At 33.5% G+C, this 20,366-nt stretch overlaps 4 protein-coding genes across 5 annotated transcripts; 3 read left to right on the top strand and 1 right to left on the bottom strand.

The window, feature by feature from the left end:
* The first annotated feature begins 382 nt into the window (after positions 1 to 382).
* On the top strand, positions 383 to 4,028 carry LOC126682088 (uncharacterized). Its single transcript, XM_050377639.2, has 4 exons — positions 383 to 833; positions 1,114 to 2,607; positions 2,685 to 3,613; positions 3,698 to 4,028. Exons 1-3 carry the CDS (start codon positions 807 to 809, stop codon positions 3,063 to 3,065), a joined length of 1,902 nt encoding a protein of 633 aa, XP_050233596.1. The 5' UTR covers positions 383 to 806; the 3' UTR covers positions 3,066 to 3,613; positions 3,698 to 4,028.
* Positions 4,029 to 4,434: 406 nt separating this feature from the next.
* LOC126682804 (uncharacterized) lies at positions 4,435 to 11,900 on the top strand. 2 transcript variants are annotated; one of them, XR_007641516.2, is made up of 4 exons: positions 4,435 to 4,661; positions 4,729 to 4,906; positions 8,089 to 8,257; positions 11,753 to 11,900. XR_007641516.2 is itself a non-coding variant. In XM_050378569.2 (3 exons), exons 1-3 carry the CDS (start codon positions 4,508 to 4,510, stop codon positions 8,180 to 8,182), a joined length of 426 nt encoding a protein of 141 aa, XP_050234526.1. In that variant the 5' UTR covers positions 4,435 to 4,507; the 3' UTR covers positions 8,183 to 8,368. The 2 variants fall into 2 exon arrangements, 1 of the variants encoding a protein (XP_050234526.1); XM_050378569.2 differs by lacking the exon at positions 11,753 to 11,900 and having other exon boundaries at positions 8,089 to 8,368.
* Positions 11,901 to 12,535: 635 nt separating this feature from the next.
* Positions 12,536 to 14,847, top strand: LOC126682802 (chlorophyll a-b binding protein CP26, chloroplastic). The gene is made up of 4 exons (XM_050378568.2): positions 12,536 to 12,798; positions 12,903 to 12,987; positions 14,091 to 14,262; positions 14,339 to 14,847. Exons 1-4 carry the CDS (start codon positions 12,579 to 12,581, stop codon positions 14,732 to 14,734), a joined length of 873 nt encoding a protein of 290 aa, XP_050234525.1. The 5' UTR covers positions 12,536 to 12,578; the 3' UTR covers positions 14,735 to 14,847.
* Positions 14,848 to 15,053: 206 nt separating this feature from the next.
* LOC126682801 (PHD finger protein At1g33420-like) lies at positions 15,054 to 18,361 on the bottom strand. Its single transcript, XM_050378567.2, has 5 exons — positions 17,940 to 18,361; positions 17,750 to 17,864; positions 17,370 to 17,576; positions 16,223 to 16,837; positions 15,054 to 16,130 (listed from the first exon to the last, which is right to left on the bottom strand). The coding sequence occupies exons 1-5, from the start codon at positions 18,280 to 18,282 to the stop codon at positions 15,302 to 15,304; spliced, it is 2,109 nt and encodes a 702-aa protein (XP_050234524.1). The 5' UTR covers positions 18,283 to 18,361; the 3' UTR covers positions 15,054 to 15,301.
* Positions 18,362 to 20,366: the final 2,005 nt, after the last annotated feature.

Genomic DNA, 20,366 nt, shown 5'->3' with positions numbered 1-20,366 from the left:
GACAAGAAAAGTTTGATAAAATATAAATTTATCATAATAATATTTAGTTTTTATCTTAATTGTAACAAAAAAACATTGTCACAATAAATTTATTTTATATTATGACAATTTATTATATCATCACAATTATGTTTATAATAAATAGTGATAAAACAATTTTTATGACAAATATTTTGTCACTAAAAAATTAAATGCTTTTATGGTGATAAAAATATTTGACAAAATATAAATTTATCATAATATTGTTTATTTTAATTTTAATTACTACAAAATATAAATTTTGTCACAATAAGTCCGCATATTATGACAAAATTTATTTTGTCATTAAATTTTTTATCACGATATAATGAATTTTTTGTAGTGATTAGTATTTGTATTTTTGTTAGGGATAAATACTATTACCCCCCTGAGTTTAGGTCATAATTATTACTTCATCACTAAATTTTAAAAAGTGAATTAGTTCCCCCCTAAGTATTTATTAAATTCATGACAAACCCCCTCCGTCTCTCAGTCCGTCAAATGTCTGTTAATTACGTAAAAAGGACAATATTGCCCTTTTAATTAAAGAGAAAACAAATTCATTTCCATCTTTTTTATCAATTCTTTATTTCCATTTTTATTAACCCTCTCTCGTCTTTTTCATAAATCCCTGAACCCTAATATTTTACCTTGCTTTGTCCATCTCTTTTTCTATTTCGTCTCTTTCTCTTTTTGAACCATGATTTAGCTTTTCTCTTCATTTTCTCTAAATTACCTTTCCTACTAAACAACTTCTAATTTTGTTTAATTTTATTTGATGACCTAAAATGAGCAGAGAGTATCAAATTGATGAGGTATGTATTGTTTGCTAAATTTTTATTTAAGTTGATTGGATTAACTTGAGATTTTGAGTACAGTACAATTTAGATTATGGTTTATAAATGGATTTGCTTAATTTTTGTTTCTCTGCACTTTCTTTAAATTTTTGTTTAAGTTGAATGAATTAACTTGAGATTAATGTTATTTATGCTATTTAAAAATTTACAAGATATCAAAAACTATCTTTACTCTATTAGTTTGAGTGTAGTTTTATACTGAAACATTAATTATGTAATTTTTGATTTTTGTTTTTAGTTGGAGTTAGAGGAAGCCATTAGAGATGCTCAATATGAATCAAACACAATAGAAATAGAAATGCCTAATGCACCAGAAAATGAAAATGGATTAGAATCAGAAATTATAAGGGTTGTTGGTGAGTTAAACAGAACTGAAAGACAAATACAAGAAATTCATGGTTCTGAAATTTTTAGGGATATTCAATACGTATATGTAAGGGGAAATCAAGGTAGAGGTGGAAGAAGAGGTAGGGCTGGTAGAGGAAATGGTGAGGCAGCTAGAGGAAGTATTGGGAATCTAATAGAAAGGGGAAGAGGAACGGGTAAAACTTTAAGAGGAAGGTTTTCCAGGATGGTTCGCAATAAATGTACCCAAGATAATGTCTTCTTAAATGATGAGAATTTTCAGCAACCTCCAAATGATGATGATCATGAATGGAATGCAGATAATGAAGAAGATATGGGTAGTGATAGCTTAGTAAGTACAGACGATGAATATATGGAGGATGAAATTTTATTAAGTGGTGATGAGAAACTAAGTGATGCAGGTTCTGATAAGTCAATTGCTGCAATCACAACCAGTGAGAGTGATGGTGAGTATGAATCAATGAGATCATCTAAAAGAAATGGTAATTTTGACCCTTTCAAAGAAATGGAAGTCGTTTCTTTTACTCGCACTGATGACGGCGATATAATTTTGAAAGAGAACCAGGTGTTTGATGATGTCTATGAATATAGAAAGGTTCTTAGGGATTATGCAATTAAAGGGGGATATTTGCTACATTGGAAGGTGAATGATAAAAATAGGGTAACAGTACTTTGCAAAGGGGATGGATGCCAATGGAGGGTACATGCCTCTGCTTTATGTGATAAGCATACCTTCATGATAAAAACTTTGATTGATGAGCATAGCTGCATTAGACCCACTGATAATAAAAATCCAAATGCAAATACAAAATGGGTTACAAGCAAACTTCATGAGAAACTAGCTGTGGATGGGAACATGAGCTATGATCTAATGGAGAAAGAAATGCAGCAGAATTGGGGCATTCAACCTCCCAAATGGCAGTTGTACAAAGCAAGAAATGCAGTAAAAGAATCAGTAGAGGGATCACACGCTGAGTCTTATAAGTTCTTAAAGGTGTATATCAAAAATCTAATGAACATTAATCCTGGAACATTTGTAAAGTTTGAGCATTATGAGAGACAAAATATGGATGAACCAGGTCAATTCAAGAGAATTTTTATAGCATTTGAACCTTTGATCATTGGATTTCTTGAGGGTTGTAGACCTTTAATAGGAGTTGATGGGTGTCATTTGAAAGGTCCATATGGAGGCTGTCTTCTTAATGCTGTAGCTTTGGGTGGAAATAGAGGAATCCTGCCTATAGCAATTGCAATTGTTGAAGGGGAGTGTTATCAAAGCTGGGAGTTTTTTCTAGACTGTTTAAAACAATGTATTGGAGGAGAAGATGAAGGCAAACACTATACATTCATGTCAGATAGACAAAAGGTATATTTTTATTTCCAATTTGTATGTCTTTTATTTTTATATAGGTGACTTATTTTGATAATTTATTTCCATTATAGGGGTTGATTGAGGCAGTGTCCAACATATTTCCAACAGCTACACACAGATATTGTTGTAGACATATCTTCTCCAATTTCATCAAACAATTTCCTGAAATTTCTCTAAGGCCGAAGTTTTGGATGGCAGCACGAAGCACAACTGGATTTTCATTTTGGGCTGTAATGAAAGAGATACAGAAAATTGATAATGGTAAGGCTAGTAAGTGGTTATTAAAGATAAAGCTAAAGCATTGGTGTAAACATGCTTTTACTAAAGATGCTAAAAGTGACCTTATTAGTAATAATATGTCTGAATCATTTAATGCTTGGATTGGAAAGTTACGAGGGATGCCTATTACCACCTTATTAGACTGTTTTAGGGAAAAATGCATGGTTAGATGACATAAGAGATATGCAGTAGGAAGTACTTGGGAGGGTAAGCTAACACCTCATGCACAAAAGATGTTAAACAAAGTCATTAATGAGAGTAGGAGGCAATGTAGAGTTATACCTGGTAGAAATGATGAGTTTGAAGTTAAAGAGGGAAAAGCTAAATTTGCGGTCAATCTTAGAGAGCGAAAATGTAGTTGCCAGTGGTGGGATATCTCTGGAATGCCTTGTAAGCATGCATGTATTTGCATTGGCTATAAAAGACTGAATGCAGAGGATTTTTGTGATGATTACCACTCAATCGAAAGATATTTAAAAACTTATAATGGTGCATTACATCCCATGCCTGAAATGGATATGACCACGGATGATACATTTCTACATTTACTGCCCCGCCTCTTAAGAGATTACCTGGAAGACCAAGAAAAAATAGACGTAGGGAAGCCGGAGAACCCGCTCCTTCTACAGCATCTAAGAGAGTTAATACAGTTCGATGCACAACATGCGGTCAATTAGGCCACAACAAAAGAGGCTGTCAGCGAACAACCAATGACCAACGAGTAAGTTTAGTTATTTTTTCATAATCAACTATTTATCTGTTTTCATTCCATACAAATAACATCGATTCTTATTGTCAATTACAGGCACCAAGGCAGACTAAGAGGACTGGAAAAGCAAGAAACGTCACTGAAGGTGCAACACAAGAAAGCCATGCATAGACTGCTTCGAGCAAAAGATCAAGAACGTCAAACTGGATAGCGCATATATTTTCGTGTGCATAATGCTGAATTTTTGGAACATTATGGTTTTATAGTCTTTTGATAGTTTGTAATTTTGTGGTAGCATACATTATGGCTAATTTTTGGTAGCATACAATATTGCTAGTTTTTGGAGCATGCAGTATTGCTATTGTTTGGTAGCGTGTATGCAAATTGTTAATGCAACTAACAGTGAATCAAAAATCTGATATTTACATGCTTTGTGTTTGAGCATTGTTGATTTAAACTGTGAATGTGTTTATTTGTAGTTCTTAATTATAGGTCACTTTATAAGTAATTATGCAGGGGTATATAGTTCAGTAGAGCCAAAAAGCAGGGGGGATATAATGCAATAGAGCCAAAAAGCAGGGGGGACATAATTTTATAAACATAAAAAGCAGGGGGGGTATAATATTTCAACAAGGGAGGGTATTTTTGGGTTTTAAAAATATTTTGTTTACTTTGACCAACAGATGGGGCGAAACTAACGTACATTTGACGGAATGAGAGACGGAGGGGGTTTGTCATGAATTTAATGAATACTCAGGGGGGAACTAATTCACTTTTTAAAATTAAGTGATGAAGTAATAATTATGACCTAAATTCAGGGGGTAATAGTATTTAACCCTTTTTGTTATCAAAACAAAGTTCTACTGCTACTATTGAAATTGGTATAAAGGCAAAACAGAGTGGGAGATGAACAATTTTTTGAGAAGAAACGATGATGATGATGAAAAGGGTTTGCTTTGGAAGCTTCCAGAAGTCAGATTCAAAGAATTTGGAAAACTGGGCCCCGCTTTCGGCCTCGGCGCCGGCTGCGGTGTTGGCTTCGGCATTGGCCTCGTCGGAGGTAACTCAAAGTACTGAACAATTCTTTACACTTTGAAAACTGTTTAAAATGATGGATTGATGAACAGGGATAGGACTGGGACCTGGAATTCCTGGATTGCAAATGGGCATCGGGTTCGGAGCAGGATGTGGAATCGGGTATGGGTTCGGGTATGGAGTGGGTAAAGGCGTAGCTCATGATGACAAGAGAAGGTACTCTAATGTTGGCAACCTCTTTCATTCTCACGCAAACCATCTTCCTACCCAGTAAGTTTCTTGCTTCGTTTTCCACTCTCTCTCCATCTTTATCAGCATTGATCCTAAATTATGATCTGGACAAAACTAGGGATACATAATGAGCATTATTTCATAACATTCCGGCATAGGGTTCGAAAATTGAACCTTTCATCTATTAGTTAGTATATTAATCGCTCTACCATCGAGTTCTTCGGTTGGACTTAAGGACACTAGTCGCAATCCCATGAGTTGAAATGACTTGGGTTGCATTGCATAGTCGGATGGTGGGTTTAAGCGTTTAGCCGAAGAAAGCGAGTTTTTGAGTCTTGGATAGATAGCAAGTTTTTCTAGTCCCAAGTCTTTTGAGCATAGGAATGTGTAGTCTTTCAGCTGCCTTTAAAACTCTGTATTAGGAATCTTAAGGATTTTTCTTTTGCCTGGCCTTTATATGTAGCACAATTACCCTAAAAGAATAGAACAAACTAGGGAATTAGTTTATTTGGATGTTTAATAGTACATCAACTTTAATAGGACGTCACTAGGTCGGGTTATGTCCTTATAATTCCGGATATAAAAGTTTCCTGAAGGTTAGTTTAGTCTTTGGTCGAGTGGCGTAGTTAGCGATAATATGTTGAATTTAATTGAGTTTGAGATACTTTGTAAAAGCAATTTAAGAACCGGTAGGTTAAGAATTACACTGAATTATGTGCCTGCCTTTTATTTGTTTCGGAAAGTTCGACAATGAACATACACTGTTTATTCATTTGAAGTTCTTAAACAGACGTGAAAAGGGATTGAGGCAATATTGTATGGTTGGTTTGTTATTGAGTTTTAGGTGGAAGGGTTCACATGCATTTTTGGATGCACAGCAATATAAAATTCCATGGTCTATTGAATATGAAATGCCTAGGTCCTTTTGCTTCCTTTCTTGCCACGTAATATCAGCTAAAGTTTGCAGCTATTGTATGTGAACTTTCTATTTGTACATAATTTGGCCAAACCCATACTAAGGCCCCTGTACTATACGACTTTTGTTCAGGAGGCCCTTATCTCGAAAAACTTATTTCCCCGGTCCTTGTACTTGTCATTTTTGAAATATTGATGCCCTTTTCTGGACAGAATTCGGCAAGTGTAGCACACTTGCCGTTAGCGAGAGTTGGAAAGCAAACAAATGTCACATGAAAATTTTAAATCCACGTGTCATGAAGTTGTTAATCAAGGAAAAAAGGGCAGATATGCCCTTAATGTATACAGGGGGAATAAATTAGCCCTTAATGTTTAAAAAGGTAAAAACAAACTGGATTAATAAAATTAAAATGGTCTTTTAAGCCTTTTAACAAAAATTATAACACTTGACACATCTTTTTTTATTTTTCCAGTAATAACATCAAACGCATTCATAGATGAACTATTAACAAAAAGGGAATTCATGCTTATAAGTGTACAAATAGTTTTTCCTACAGTTGAGTCAATTTATTTTTTATTAACACAATTTCTACATCAAACATTAGAGGAAGACAATGAGCATGGTCAAAAAGAAAGTTCCATGGAAGTCACTAGCCTATGTTCATCGCCTTTAATTGCTTTTCTATATGAACTATGTATTAAACGTAAAAGGTTTGATAAAAACTTGACTCGGGTAAACTTCCCCGCAGTCACAACGTCTCACCTTTTGAATACGAGTAATCAAACAGTTATAACTAATAAGATCCTAAACCAAAATTCCATCAGAAACTTGTTTTCCAAAATCCAACTCACCAATTTTTGCATAAAATTCCATGAAAAAAGTTGGAACATAAACATTGCAATCAACACCATAAGTTACAGTCAAAGAATAAACATGTTTTCCTACATCAACAGCAAGGGATTAAGAGTAAGCTTTGATAACAAGCGGAGCTGTAAAACAAATCTGAAGTATCACTACGATGCATTGAACAAAATAATTTTAGTACTCCCTTATATAAAGAAAGTTTACAGTATTTAGAAATAAGAGAGTTATAAAGAACTTGACCTGGTTGAGGAATTTAATCAAACACTTGGCGAGCATAATCGATTAAAGACAAATTGAGATTTTTTATGAGAACTGTAGTGAGAAATGCGTGGTTTGTGATAACAAGGGAGTGAATTTGTTGTAAGGGACTAACATCCCACAGAGGATATCAAACAATACAAGAATGAGAGATTCCGGCCAAGTCTTCTTTACTGGCAGCGGCGATGATCAGAGTTACTATTGTTGTTGTTGTGATGAGAATCAGGGTCTGTAAAGAAGTTAACGAAGAAGAAAAGGAAGATCATAGTTACGACAAGGAATAGTAAATGGAGATTGGGATCTGAGGCATGAGGGGCAGTGGTGCCGTTCAAAATTGAGTTTTGGAGAAAATAATGAAGTTTTGGAGAAGATGGTAAAATAGCAAATTTGCTCCCTCAAACTTTTAAATAAAAGTGTGATGTGGTATACGTAAAAATTATATATATAAAAGAATTGTAGTTAACGGTGATTTTTGTTAGTTAACGGCAATTTACATTAGTTAACGGCAAGTGAGATACACTTGCCGAGTTCTGTCCATAAAAGGGCATCAAAATTTTGAAAATGACAAGTACAAGGACCGGGGAAATAAGTTTTTCGATATAAGGGCCTCCTGAACAAAAGTCATATTGTACAGGGGCTTTAGTATGGGTTAGGCCACATAATTTCCCTGTTTGATAATGCATATATGTTTTGTTGCTATTTATTGAAAAACAAGCTCCGACAGCGGTGGTCACAGTTTTATCGACTATAATGCAGCAGTTTGCCTTGTTTTCAGAATTTATAAGATTTTCAGGCGAAGCAGTATATTTGAGTTGTGCAATCTCTTGGTTATTTTTTATATAGCATGGAAACGGAAACGCTAAAATAGTATTTACGAGTTCTATTTGTTATTTGCTTTAATTCTACTCGAAAATTTATTTCGTTTGGAAACTCATTCATTTAGTAATTCATTTCATATGAAAATGACCAATTCTTCAAAACTTTAAAATAGTCTAAACCAAATACACCACAAATAAATTTTTAAATAACCAAATACAGCTATATTCATTTCCAAATGAATTTGTGGAATTCATTTGAACCAACGCATAATTAGAGTAATTTATGTTCCGCAAAGTTATGGATGATAATGGTCGAAGTTATGGATTCATATGCTTCTAACTGTTATTTTTCTTATTGTTGCCAGGGATGAAATTGCTAGCGTTATCGATGAGCTAGTGATCAACACAAAGAAGCTAGTCAAAGCAACATCAAGAGAAATAGAGAAGTGGAGAAAATGAGCTGAAGGGATTATTGATGTACAATCAAATTATTATGACCTCATAATCACACTGTCACAGCTAGTCGGTGAGATTGTATGTATATATGTCATTATATATACTATATTTTGTTTTAATTCTGTGCTGACTGCCACGGAATTTCCATTTTCTGTGAAATTTATGAAAATCAATTTTAGTTTGATTCCACTCGACTAGAATAACAAGAATTGGATGCTACAGATTTTCTTTGTGCATGATTTGGAAATAGATCAATTTTCGAAACAAAAGTTTGGTAGGGCAACCAATAGGGCTTTTTATATAAAATACAGGATTTGGACTAAACTTTACTTTTATACGGCCCAATCCATATCTTTACTTTTCACACCATCAATTTTATGAAACCTAATCTTTTTTTTTTTTGATTTCTTTCTTTTTTACCGTTTTCTTCTTTTCCTTCTCAATTGGCGGTTTCTTCATTCTTCTCCGCCATTTTCGCTTCTCTTCTCCACGATTTTGCTGTATGTTATCTCCATTACTGCACGACTCCTCTTGCTTCTCTCATTTTCATCTTTATTTCATCATTATCTCAACCGTTCTTGCTTATATAACAATAAATTCTTTTGAGTTGTGAAAAAAAAATTCATGATTTCTACTCCTTCGCTTCCGCCGTTCCGCCTCCGCCGTTTCGCCTCCATCGTTCCGCCTTTATCTCGTCGCGCCATCTTTCTTTTATTTTTTTAATTTTAGATCTGAATTTTTTTGTTCTTTTTTTTATTTTCAGATCTGTAATTTGTTTATCTTTTACTATTGATTCACCATTAAACATGTATAAAAAGTATTTTTAAAGAATCTAATACTTATTTCATGTTATATAGAATAATTTTGTGATTTTATATTATAAAATTCTGTTATTTCTGCATTTTTTTGTGTTTTGTTGTATTTCTGCGTTTTTTTTATTCTGCAGAACGATTTGTTGATGATGATTGATTGCTGAATTATTATAATGTTACAGTGTTGTTGATTTTATGTTGACTTTATGTTGATATTATGTTGATATCTACTGATTCTTTTTATTTTAACATTGACAAATAAGATAATATTGTCTATGAAATAAATTTTCGTTGGATGAAATGAAACTGTATCATAACCGTCTTTGTCGAAATTTAGTTAGGTATGAGAGGTGGAACGCAAAACAATTATACAAGTGATTTTGAAGAAACTGTGCAGCTGTAAAGAGAATTGAGGAAAAAATATATTTTGAAATAGATTTCTTTAATTTGTGAACTGTTGTGTTGGTGTATATTTAATATATTTTTATTTTTATATGTAAGAATAATTTTATTTTTTCATTTGAATTATTGTCGTCGTTATCAACATAATATCAACAATTAATGCTAATTTAATCAAGATGTTTGTAAAATGAGAACATCGATTAATTTAAGCCAAAAACAATCAACATATTATCAAAAACATGTCAACAACTCATCAATACAGCAATTTAAGACTAACTTTACTTTTCTTTTAATGATGAAAAATCAACATGTTATTAACAACATATCAACAACATATCAACATAAAATTGAAAATCAAAAAAAGTTAAAATACTTATCAACATTATGTCAACAATAAATCAACAACGAATCAACAATTAATGCTAATTTAGTCAAGATGTTTGTAAAATGAGAACATTGATTGATTTAAGTCAGAAACAATCAACATATTATCAAAAACATATCAATAGTTCATTAATACATCAATTTAAGACTAGCTTTATTTTTCTTTCAATGATTGAAAAATCAACATGTTATCAACAGTATATCAACAACATGTCAACATAAAATTGAAAATTAAAAAAAGTTGAAATACATATCAACATAATGTCAACAATAAATCAACAACGAATCAACATAAGGAATAAAATAAAACATAATTTTTTGAAAAATTGTGACAATCGATAAAATATCAACAAGAAATCAACAACATGTCAACATAATAATGCAAATATATAAATATCTAGTCTCGGTTAAATTTTATTTTATTTAGTTTATTTCGCTGACAAAGTTATCTAATTTGCCAATTTTTTTTAAAAAAATAAAATTTTTCAATGTTAAAATCAAGGAAATACCAACTGATTATCAACACAAAATCAACAACAAATCAACAACACTGTAATATTATAATAATTCAACAATCAACCATCATCAAAAAATCGAGCTGGAGAATAAATAAACACAGAAATACAACCAAACACAAAAACAAAATGCAGAAATAACAAAAAATTATTCCATATAACCATAATTTTATATTACATAACATGAAATTAACATTATATTCTTGAAATATAATCTATATACATGTTTAATGGTGAAAAAACAGTAAATCAATTGTAGATCTGAAAATAAAAAAAAAGAAAAAGAAGAAGAATGAATAAATTGTAAATCTGAAATCAAATAGATGACACGGCGAGCAGAGGAGATGATGGCGTTGGCGAATATGATAACGGAAACGATGATGAGAACGATGACGGAGGAGCGGAGGAATAGAGGACGGCGAAGCGGAAGACGACGGAGAGGAAGAGAGAGGAAGATGAGCTGAGAGGAAAAGAGAGAAATATGAGTTGAGGGGAAGAGAGAATTGAATGATGAGGAGAGAGAAAATAAATGAAATAATGATGATTGTGCTATTAGGGTTGAATATATAAGATCCGTATAAAAGTTATAATCAGCTCCGTGTATGGTAGTTTAGTAAGTGAAAAATATGACATGTATAAAAGTAAACAATTAGCCAATATAGGTTGTTTGTGTAAAAAGCCCCAACCAATATGGTACCATAGCAACCTCTGCTACATGTTATCATAGGGCTCTTGGCAACTTGTAATATGCGAGAGTTGGAGTGTATTCAAGTGAGCCAACTCGCTGATTACTCGAGATTGATTTGGAAAATATTTGAAATTGACTCGACGTTAATCAAGTGGAGCTCGAGTTTGAGTTAATAGAACCAACTACCAAGTCGAGTTTGAGTATAAAGATATCGGTTTGACAGTTTTGGAGTCTAATCAACAGTTGATTAATTCAATCTTTTTTTCTTATATAACTTTATATATTTGCAATAATATTTGTAATTTATATTAAAATTTTATACATACAATAGAATGACTAGCTTCTAAAATAAAAGTTGATCGAATTTGAATCCCGTTTTGAATTTCAAATTTCAGAGTCAAATAAGAGCTTGAAATTGATAGTGCTTCAATTTGTCTCTATTCGATTTCACTTGCATTTGAGTAGGTCATAATTTAATTTGAGATGGATATCCGAGTTTTGCAATGCCGACTTTGGGAAAATGGAACCAAATGTGAGATTGGAACTATAAATGTTATGCTATTAGAGATGGCGGAGTTGCATATTCTGAATCTTTCTCACTGTAGTCAAGAAGTAGTGCTTAAGAAGACTTGCATGCAGCGGCGGAATTCCAGCCCGGACTAAATGATACCTGAACTATTTAGACCACTATGACTTTCCGGCGATTTGAATTTAACTCCTTATAGTCCTGACTTCACTGTAAATATTATCTTATTTTTATGAAATAATGTAGGGCACCCCGGGCTGGATCCCGCCCCAGGCTAGGAGTGATTGTGCCACTGCTTGCATATTCTCACTACCTACCTTTGGTCGATGTTTACTGAGGTACTGTTTGGTTTGTGAAAAATTGGATGTAGTAGTACTTATGAGATTTTTTTTAATTGCATCTGCAAATACTAATGAATTCCATTGACCTATTTCATGGCAATGGAGTTTCATAAGTTAAATTAGTCTATTTTAACCATCCCCTCAACTTAATAATTTTGAGTTCCAACTTATAATTCAAGCAGTCGAATAATCTAACGCTAATAGCTAGGGCAAATAGCTAGATTGCTGAACAGTAGGGGAAAAATTGCAAACTAAATAAGTGAAATGTATTTTTCATCTATTATAATTTTTACCACAGTTTTTGGGTTTATAAATGTCAAATAACTGTGAAATTATCTCAATAAGTTTTTAACAACAATGAAAATTAAGGGCTCTAAAGATGAGTAGATACCGTTTAACACAAAAAGGAAAAAACTGGTAGCGTCCTTGTCTTAACCTGAAAACAAATTGAGAGGATCCACACAAAAAATCCGAGTGATGAGAATGTGGATAGAACACAATCTGTAATATTATCCAAATCCACGTCAGCACCATAATCTGCCACTTAACCAAAACTGGCCTATCAAAGTTGAGCTTCAGATTACAAGTTCTCCTTCTGCAACCAATCAGAACCTATCAATATGAATCCTAGGTGGCATGTCGACGTCCACCAGCTCAAGCATATAGCTACTGTCTCACATCTCTCACCTTCTTCCTGTATTCAGCAGCAGAGTGAAAAATAATCAGAAAGAATGGCTTCCCTAGCAGCATCAAGGGCCGCAGCCTCCCTTGGAGTGTCGGAAATGCTCGGAAACCCATTGAACTTCAGCGGAGCTTCCCGTTCTGCTGCTCCTACCTCATCTACCCCTTCATCTCTCAAGACCGTTGCTCTTTTCTCCAAGAAGAAACCTGCTCCTAAGGCCAAGCCTGTCGCTGTATCCCCGGTCGACGATGAGCTTGCCAAGTGGTATGGTAAGTCTCAGCCAGTTTTTTATTTGTTTATTTGATGTATGTTGTGCATTATGTGTTAAGCTGTGATTGACTGAAATTCAATTGCTCTGATGGTTGGGTTTCAGGTCCTGACAGGAGGATTTTCTTGCCTGACGGACTCTTGGACCGCTCTGAGATCCCAGAATACTTGACCGGAGAAGTACCTGGAGAGTAAGACATTGCTGTAACTTGTAACATATTCATATTTATGTTTGAGTCCTGCACTTATCCTCTTTTTTTGCATTAGATCTCTTCACTTCTACTTGTTAAGATTGAGTCCCTGCACTTTTAATTTTTATAGATGTTAGATTCCTCGGTCGCAGAAATAAAATGCGTGTACTTCACACCCCGTTAATGCGAATGACATAAAAAATTATTCGTTTTCATACTTCAATTCATGCACTTCTATTTTGTTGACATTAAGTTTTTAAATTGGTTTTTTCAGTTTGAATTTTTATGACAAAGGAAACCGGTATTTATAGAATTAAAAGTGTAAGGATTCGGACAATTAAAAGTGCATGGATCTAATACCAAAAATAGAACAAGTATAAAGACCTAAATATGCACTTTGCCTTTCTATAAATGCTTGACCATCCACAAACAATTCAATTTTTCTTTATTAATTCTGATCCACTTTTAATTTCTTCTATTTTACATTGGACCTTAATAATAGGGGTAATTAATCCTGAAGATCACTGAACTTTCGAGTTTTTTCACTTCAGTCACTAAACTATTTTTTTTTATTTTGGTCACTGAACTTTCATTTTTTTTCATTTTGGTATTTTCCGGCCAAAAATGCTTAGGTGGCAGTCAGAATTAATTTTTTTTAACCTGAAAAGTTGCTATATATGCATTATTTGATCCAAAAAGTCATATTTAAAGTGAAATTATGTATGTGTGATAAATTTTCAAAGTAAAACTTGTAAAATCCGGATGTCACATGTCAACTTCCGGCTGCCACCTAAGCATTTTTGGCCTGAAATATCAAAATGAAAAAAAAATGAAAGTTCAGTGATCGAAATGAAAAAAAAATAGTTTAGTGACTGAAATGAAAAAATTTGAAAATTCAGTGATCTTTAGGATCAATTACCCTAATAATAGGCTATGTTTGGTTTATAAAATAGGTCTTGAATAGAATAGTTATTCTTTACTTAGGTTCATAGAATAATAACTCCATGAAATTGCTATTCTACGATTTTATGAAATAATTCATCTCTTAATATTGTTATTGTTTTTTGGCTATACCTAATTGGTAAGAGAGTGATAAAATGCAGTTATGGATATGACCCATTTGGGCTAAGCAAGAAGCCAGAGGACTTCGCAAAGTATCAGGCATTTGAGCTAATCCATGCAAGATGGGCAATGCTCGGAGCAGCTGGTTTCATCATTCCTGAAGCTTTCAACAAATATGGTGCCAACTGTGGTCCTGAAGCCGTCTGGTTTAAGGTAATCATTTTAACTCTACTGCTCAATAATTATGTCTTAAGCCTGCTTAATTAATCTCATCTTTAATTGACTGCAGACCGGTGCTTTGCTTCTCGATGGTAACACCTTGAACTACTTCGGAAACTCAATCCCAATCAACCTCGTCGTTGCTGTCATTGCTGAGGTCGTCCTCGTCGGTGGTGCTGAGTATTACAGAATTACCAATGGCTTGGATTTTGAGGACAAGCTTCACCCAGGAGGACCATTTGACCCATTGGGATTGGCAAAGGATCCAGACCAGGCTGCAATCTTGAAAGTGAAGGAGATTAAAAATGGGAGACTCGCAATGTTTGCAATGCTAGGGTTCTTCATCCAAGCTTACGTCACCGGAGATGGTCCTGTTGAGAACCTCGCAAAGCACCTTAGCGATCCTTTCGGAAACAACTTGCTTACTGTTCTTTCTGGTAATGCTGAGAGACTTCCTACCCTATGATTAGTTTTGTTTTTAATGTCAATGGCAGTGTACATTATCTTGCTCAGATATTTTATAACTTCCGAAACTAAATCTGAGAGTTTCCATTTATAAAGATTTCCCATTAATTATTATATACCTACACCATCAAATATCCGTATATCTTGCTGGGCTGTGCAAACCGCATTATTGAACCAATTCAATTCGATATTATAAAAAAGAAAACAATTTTTAAAGTTTGGTTTGATTTTGAACATATAAATTTGAGTTGAGTTGGTGCAAACTGAAACAAAATAACTAAAGCAAATCAACTAATGTTTTGATGTGGGAGAGACAAATGTTAGCATTCGAACTCAAAATCCAACTCGGATGGCTCAGTCACACTAAAAGCTTAACAGGTAATTTGCATACATAAGCTGATCAAAAACTATACAGCACAAAACAGCTCTAAGTACCAAACTATTGCTACATTTCTCAAGGGGACAAAAAAATATGGCTTAAAAGAGATACCCAAAAATCTTCCCCAATAACCACCCCAAACGAGCAAAAACAAAAAGCCTGCAGATTTACAACTATATTATATACATCCTACGGAACACCAAATGCTACTCTAACACTGTCACTTTGTGTCACCTCGTCCCTGCATGTTGATGTTCGAGATATAAAAGGTACCTCCTTAATATTGGCAATCCTTTCACATTCCTTGCGGCAAGCATTCATGCATCTCAAGCACAGAAACATTGACGGAACTTTATCTGAATTATCAATCCCAGCGCACCTAGTGTGCTGCCAAATACCACAGCTATCACAGCATAGCATTTTTTCACCATCGTCATCCTTCGCCCCACACGTACAATCAACCGTCCACCTCTCTGTTCCCCGTTCCATTCTAAAGTGGCCAAGAGCTTGCTTCAATGGGCATGTTCCTTTAATTTTAACGGACCCACTTGTTCCAACAAGAAATTTGACGGTATATGAATCCTCCAGAGAGCCAAATTCATAGAGATCATGAGCTTCAAACATTTTAAACATGGCGTATACTTCTTGAAAAGCTTTGGATACCTCAATCTTGAGGTCGGCCACAGTAGAGTTTTCTGGTAGGATAACTAATTCCGGCGGTATGGCTGGGTCGTCTTTAGGTTGATCTGACAGCTCCACATGACACGTGATATGAATGGCATTTGGATCTACTATCGTTTCATTAGGTCTGTAATCCTTCACAAATTGTTTGCAGTCGAGAAGCTTTCTCGCAGCATCAATCACACTTTCTCTTGTTAGATTGGGTCCATAGTTTAGTGTAGTTTCAGGGTCGAGCAAGGAATCAAGTAGAAATTTCAGATCACACTTGATATCCTCTTTTGAGGGATCCATTTTGTCCAACCCGTCTCCATAATGCATAAAACTTAGTGGTGTAAGCCTGTAATCATGGAAAAAACAAAAGTAATTATGTGTTCATAGGAATATTTGTCCAAAAGATGACATGTCAAATATAGTGCCAATCTCAACCACCTGTATTCAGCATCATATGAATTAGGATTGCATCGCGCCTGAACCACCATACTATTGGCTGCCAATTTCCCACCCATGTGTTTGAGGCAATAATCAAGAAGCTCTGGAGATGCTTTCTTACACATGACACCTTTCAGAGTATGCCTAGACACCCACTTGTTATCACCAGAAGCTGTCACCAGCACCTTGAGCATAGCTTGTTGAACACATTCAACATCATTCCTCGTCCATGCACACAATATATTTTTTGTGCTAGATCTTGTGTTCTTTCCTGTTTCTTTATGAAATGATGAATCATTGCCCTTGTGGATCAAGGTCAACATGAAGGAAGAAAGGTCCTTTAAAGTTAGAAGCTCCGAGTCTGACAAGGATTGATAAAAAGAAATATTTGCCTGTAAACGTGTTCGTGATCTACGCCTCTGAAATAAAATTGGGGCCAGGGAAACATTTGATAGGATCTGTGCAGCTTTATTATAAGATTCTGATGTGAGAGCATAGCTTCCACGTTCAAATTTATATCCCCAATTACCATACCATGAATGACCTTTGGTGATTGCATGAAGCAATCGATACTCTATTCCGTATTTTCTCGATACATCCATCACTGACACCTTCCTGCACAGCATGAGACCAATGCAAGCTTGAAGTTAAATGCTTGCAATCCTAGCTAAACCAGACAAGCATAGAACCTCAAAACTGTTTGTTTTCCTATATCAGAACATCTAGTATACTTGAACAGCGCAGTTTCCCCCAGATTATATTCTATCAACTTTGCTAATATAAAGAAATCATGATTAACCCCAATTCCTATGGAGTAATTTGTGAGTTCTAAACCAAAAAAATAAGTGTTGCCTACTTTGGATACTCAATTAGAGAGACAAACACTGACATCTAAAATCGTATATTAATTCTGAATCAAGACACTATCTTTGACGCAAAGGAACTCAAGCTGAGACAATATTATGAATTAATATAAAAAAACACTGACTAATTAAGCAGTCAGGCAGCATAGACTGTTTTGAATGGAAATCCATGATTGCCTTTGACGAGTTTGACAACAGTTTATATAATTGTAAATACTTGTATCAAAATTGCATTTAAAGGCATGCAATCATTTAGAATGTGAATAAAATGAAGAAGGGCAAACCTGACACGGAGTATTGCACAAAGCCTGTCCCAAAAGTGCATGATATGAGATCCGGTGAGAGTAGTAGAACCGCCTTCTTTTCCATTAACTCTAAGGAGGTGGCCAAAGCCATTGGAGTGAATAACAGCATGCAATAAATGGGAGCTATCTTCAAATTGTGAGTAAACCCGTTCTTCAATATCGTCACTAGCATGACACCACTTGCATCTAATCCATCAGCACCAACACCAACACCACATGTTAAAAACTTAAAACTTTAACCATATAAAACACTAATATTAAACCCAAAGTAAATAGTTAACATTTAGCAGTAATAACAGCTCAATTTTTTAGTACAGTAGGAGCTGATTAACAAGATAAATAAGCTAATAGTTGCCGACCTTGAATCAGATAAATCCACCAAATTACTGCATTTTGAACACTTGCAGGTGTTGCTGGTTGAAGCTCTAATCATAAAATGGTACCTTTTTGTGCATACTGGATGCCCACTCCAACCTTAAAAACCAAAACCCACATGTATTATAAGCTCAATTGGTAAAAAGAAAGTTGAGTGGGACTGATTCGACTCACCAACAACTCGGCACTGGTTACAGTAAGCAGATCTGGTAATGCTGGTGGTTGTAGTAACATCCTCTTCAACAATATCCAGCACAGCCACCACGGGATCTTCGTCGACAAGAAGATCACCGAGCCTAAACACGATCTGCCAAGTAAGCAAGGACGGAAAAAGCGGAGGCGGTGGAGGGAAAGAAGAAACGCGGGCGAAACGGGATAGAAAATCTTGAATGGTGTGACGAAACGGCTTCTCTTGCAAGACCACCACCGCCGCCTCGGGGAAAGCGAAGAAATCGTAGAGATTAGCGGTGACTCTGTTTCTTTTTGGTTTCTTCAATGGCCTGTCGTTTACTACCATTGCTGTCGTTTGTGGTTATACAGAAGAGGGAGAGACAGAGGTTTTAGCGAGGTTTTTATATTAGTACAAAAGAAGACGGATTTTATAGCGACCTGTTTGGCGGTTTTCCCACTTTCAAATTGGAACATCAAATTCAATTTCTTAACTTTGGCGGTTGCGCCTTATTTTTCTTAATAAAATCAAAAATACTAGATTTTTATTTTTATTTTGTTGTAGTATTTACAAGAATTTCTTTTCTCTTCTTCTTGATAATTGGCAATTTGGCAAGGAAAAGTGATTATGGAAAAAATTGAATTCACGATCTTAACATAACACTTAGCATTAGAGTTATAATTTGTTGATTCTAATAATTTATCCACTCTATTAGGATTTTCTTATGAAAATACATGAAAAATAAAAAGTGATAAGTACCCCCCAAACAATGGAACCAATAAATCTTGTCCAAGGAATAAATCAGTACTTAAGTTAATCTTTTGGAGGTTTGAGAGCTCTTGAGCTTAATTAGGAATGATGAACATACTTAATTTATAGGTAGGATTTAGAATGGTAGATGAGTTCTATTAGGATTTCATGTCTAATACTTGAATCTATCTCATATAGTAAAATTCAGTTAGTTGATGCTTTCAATGTCTTTTATTTTACAACTAGTTTCGCATTACGTGCTATGCACGTGACTCGTAACGTAACTCGTCAATGAACATATTAATAAATTTATTATAATTATATTAATTTTTTATTTATAATTAATATTAAATTAGTTAAGAATTTTGTAAAAGTAAATATAATATATTCGGTTATTAAATTTTTTTTCCAAACTGAATTTATTCTTATTTTGGTTTTATAATAACCATAATTAAATAATTAACTTAATTTTATTAATAATATCTTTAAAAATAATAAGATAGAAATTTAAATAATAATATATTGACCAAATATAATAATTTTAATTTTGTAGTTCAATCAAACTAAAAGATAGGTATTCCTACTAATTTGGAGACAGTTTAGTTATTTTTTGCATACTAAAAATTAAATTGGACATAATTTAGCTACCTATTTTAATTTTATTTATAATTAATATTAAATTATTTAAGAATTTTTGTAAAAGTAAATATAATATATTCGGCTATTAAATTTTTTTCCATACTAAAATTATTCTTATTTTGGTTTTATAATAACCATAATTAAATAATTAACTTAATTTTATTAATAATATCTTTAAAAATAATAAGATAGAAATTTAAATAATAATATATTGACCAAATACAATATTTTAATTTTGTAGTTCAATCAAACTAAAAGATAGGTATTCCTACTAATTTGGAGACAATTTAGTTATTTTTTACATACTAAAAACTAAATTGGAGATAATTTAGCTACCTATTCTAATTAGGACTTTAGTTACAATAGTGATTAATTAAATAACTAATTAGTTAATGACTATAAAATCTTTATTTAGTAGTAAACTGAAAAGGATTATTCAGTAAATTTGCCTGTCTCCCCCCCCCATCCGTGCTTTTATATATAGTATATATTAATCTATATTATAATGATAACAGAAGGAAGTAAAAAGGATGCCATGGTATATAATAATAATAATAATAATAATAATAATGTAGATTTAAATTCAATTAATACTAGCATAATAATTTTATTTTATTTATAATAATAAAATAATTATAATTTAAATTCTATTAGCTAATAAAGGCATATTACAATCATAATTCTATTAAAATCTGGTAAAAAGTATGAAACATATTCTCAAGGTTTCTAGAAAGGTACAATTATCCCTTAAACTATTATAGGAACAATTAAGCCCTTTTTATTTTTTAAATAGAAGAAATAACCCCTTACTTCCAATACCATTAGAAATACTACTTGTTAATTGATGACATGTCTCTCATAACCATATAGAAAAAAGGTTCGAAAATAATCTTAATGTTTAAAATATTTTTCAAAAAGTAGAGGGGCTAAGTGTTCAAAAAGTAAATTAAAAGGACTTAAACGCTCTTTCTAAAAAAAATAGAGGACCATTTTGCCCAATTTGTAAACAACGGGAGCCTAAATGGCCCAAAAATATTGAGAGT

Source organism: Mercurialis annua, linkage group LG5 (assembly GCF_937616625.2).
Source record: "Mercurialis annua linkage group LG5, ddMerAnnu1.2, whole genome shotgun sequence".
NCBI lineage: Eukaryota > Viridiplantae > Streptophyta > Magnoliopsida > Malpighiales > Euphorbiaceae > Mercurialis > Mercurialis annua.
This window is presented reverse-complemented; position numbering and strand designations above follow the sequence as displayed.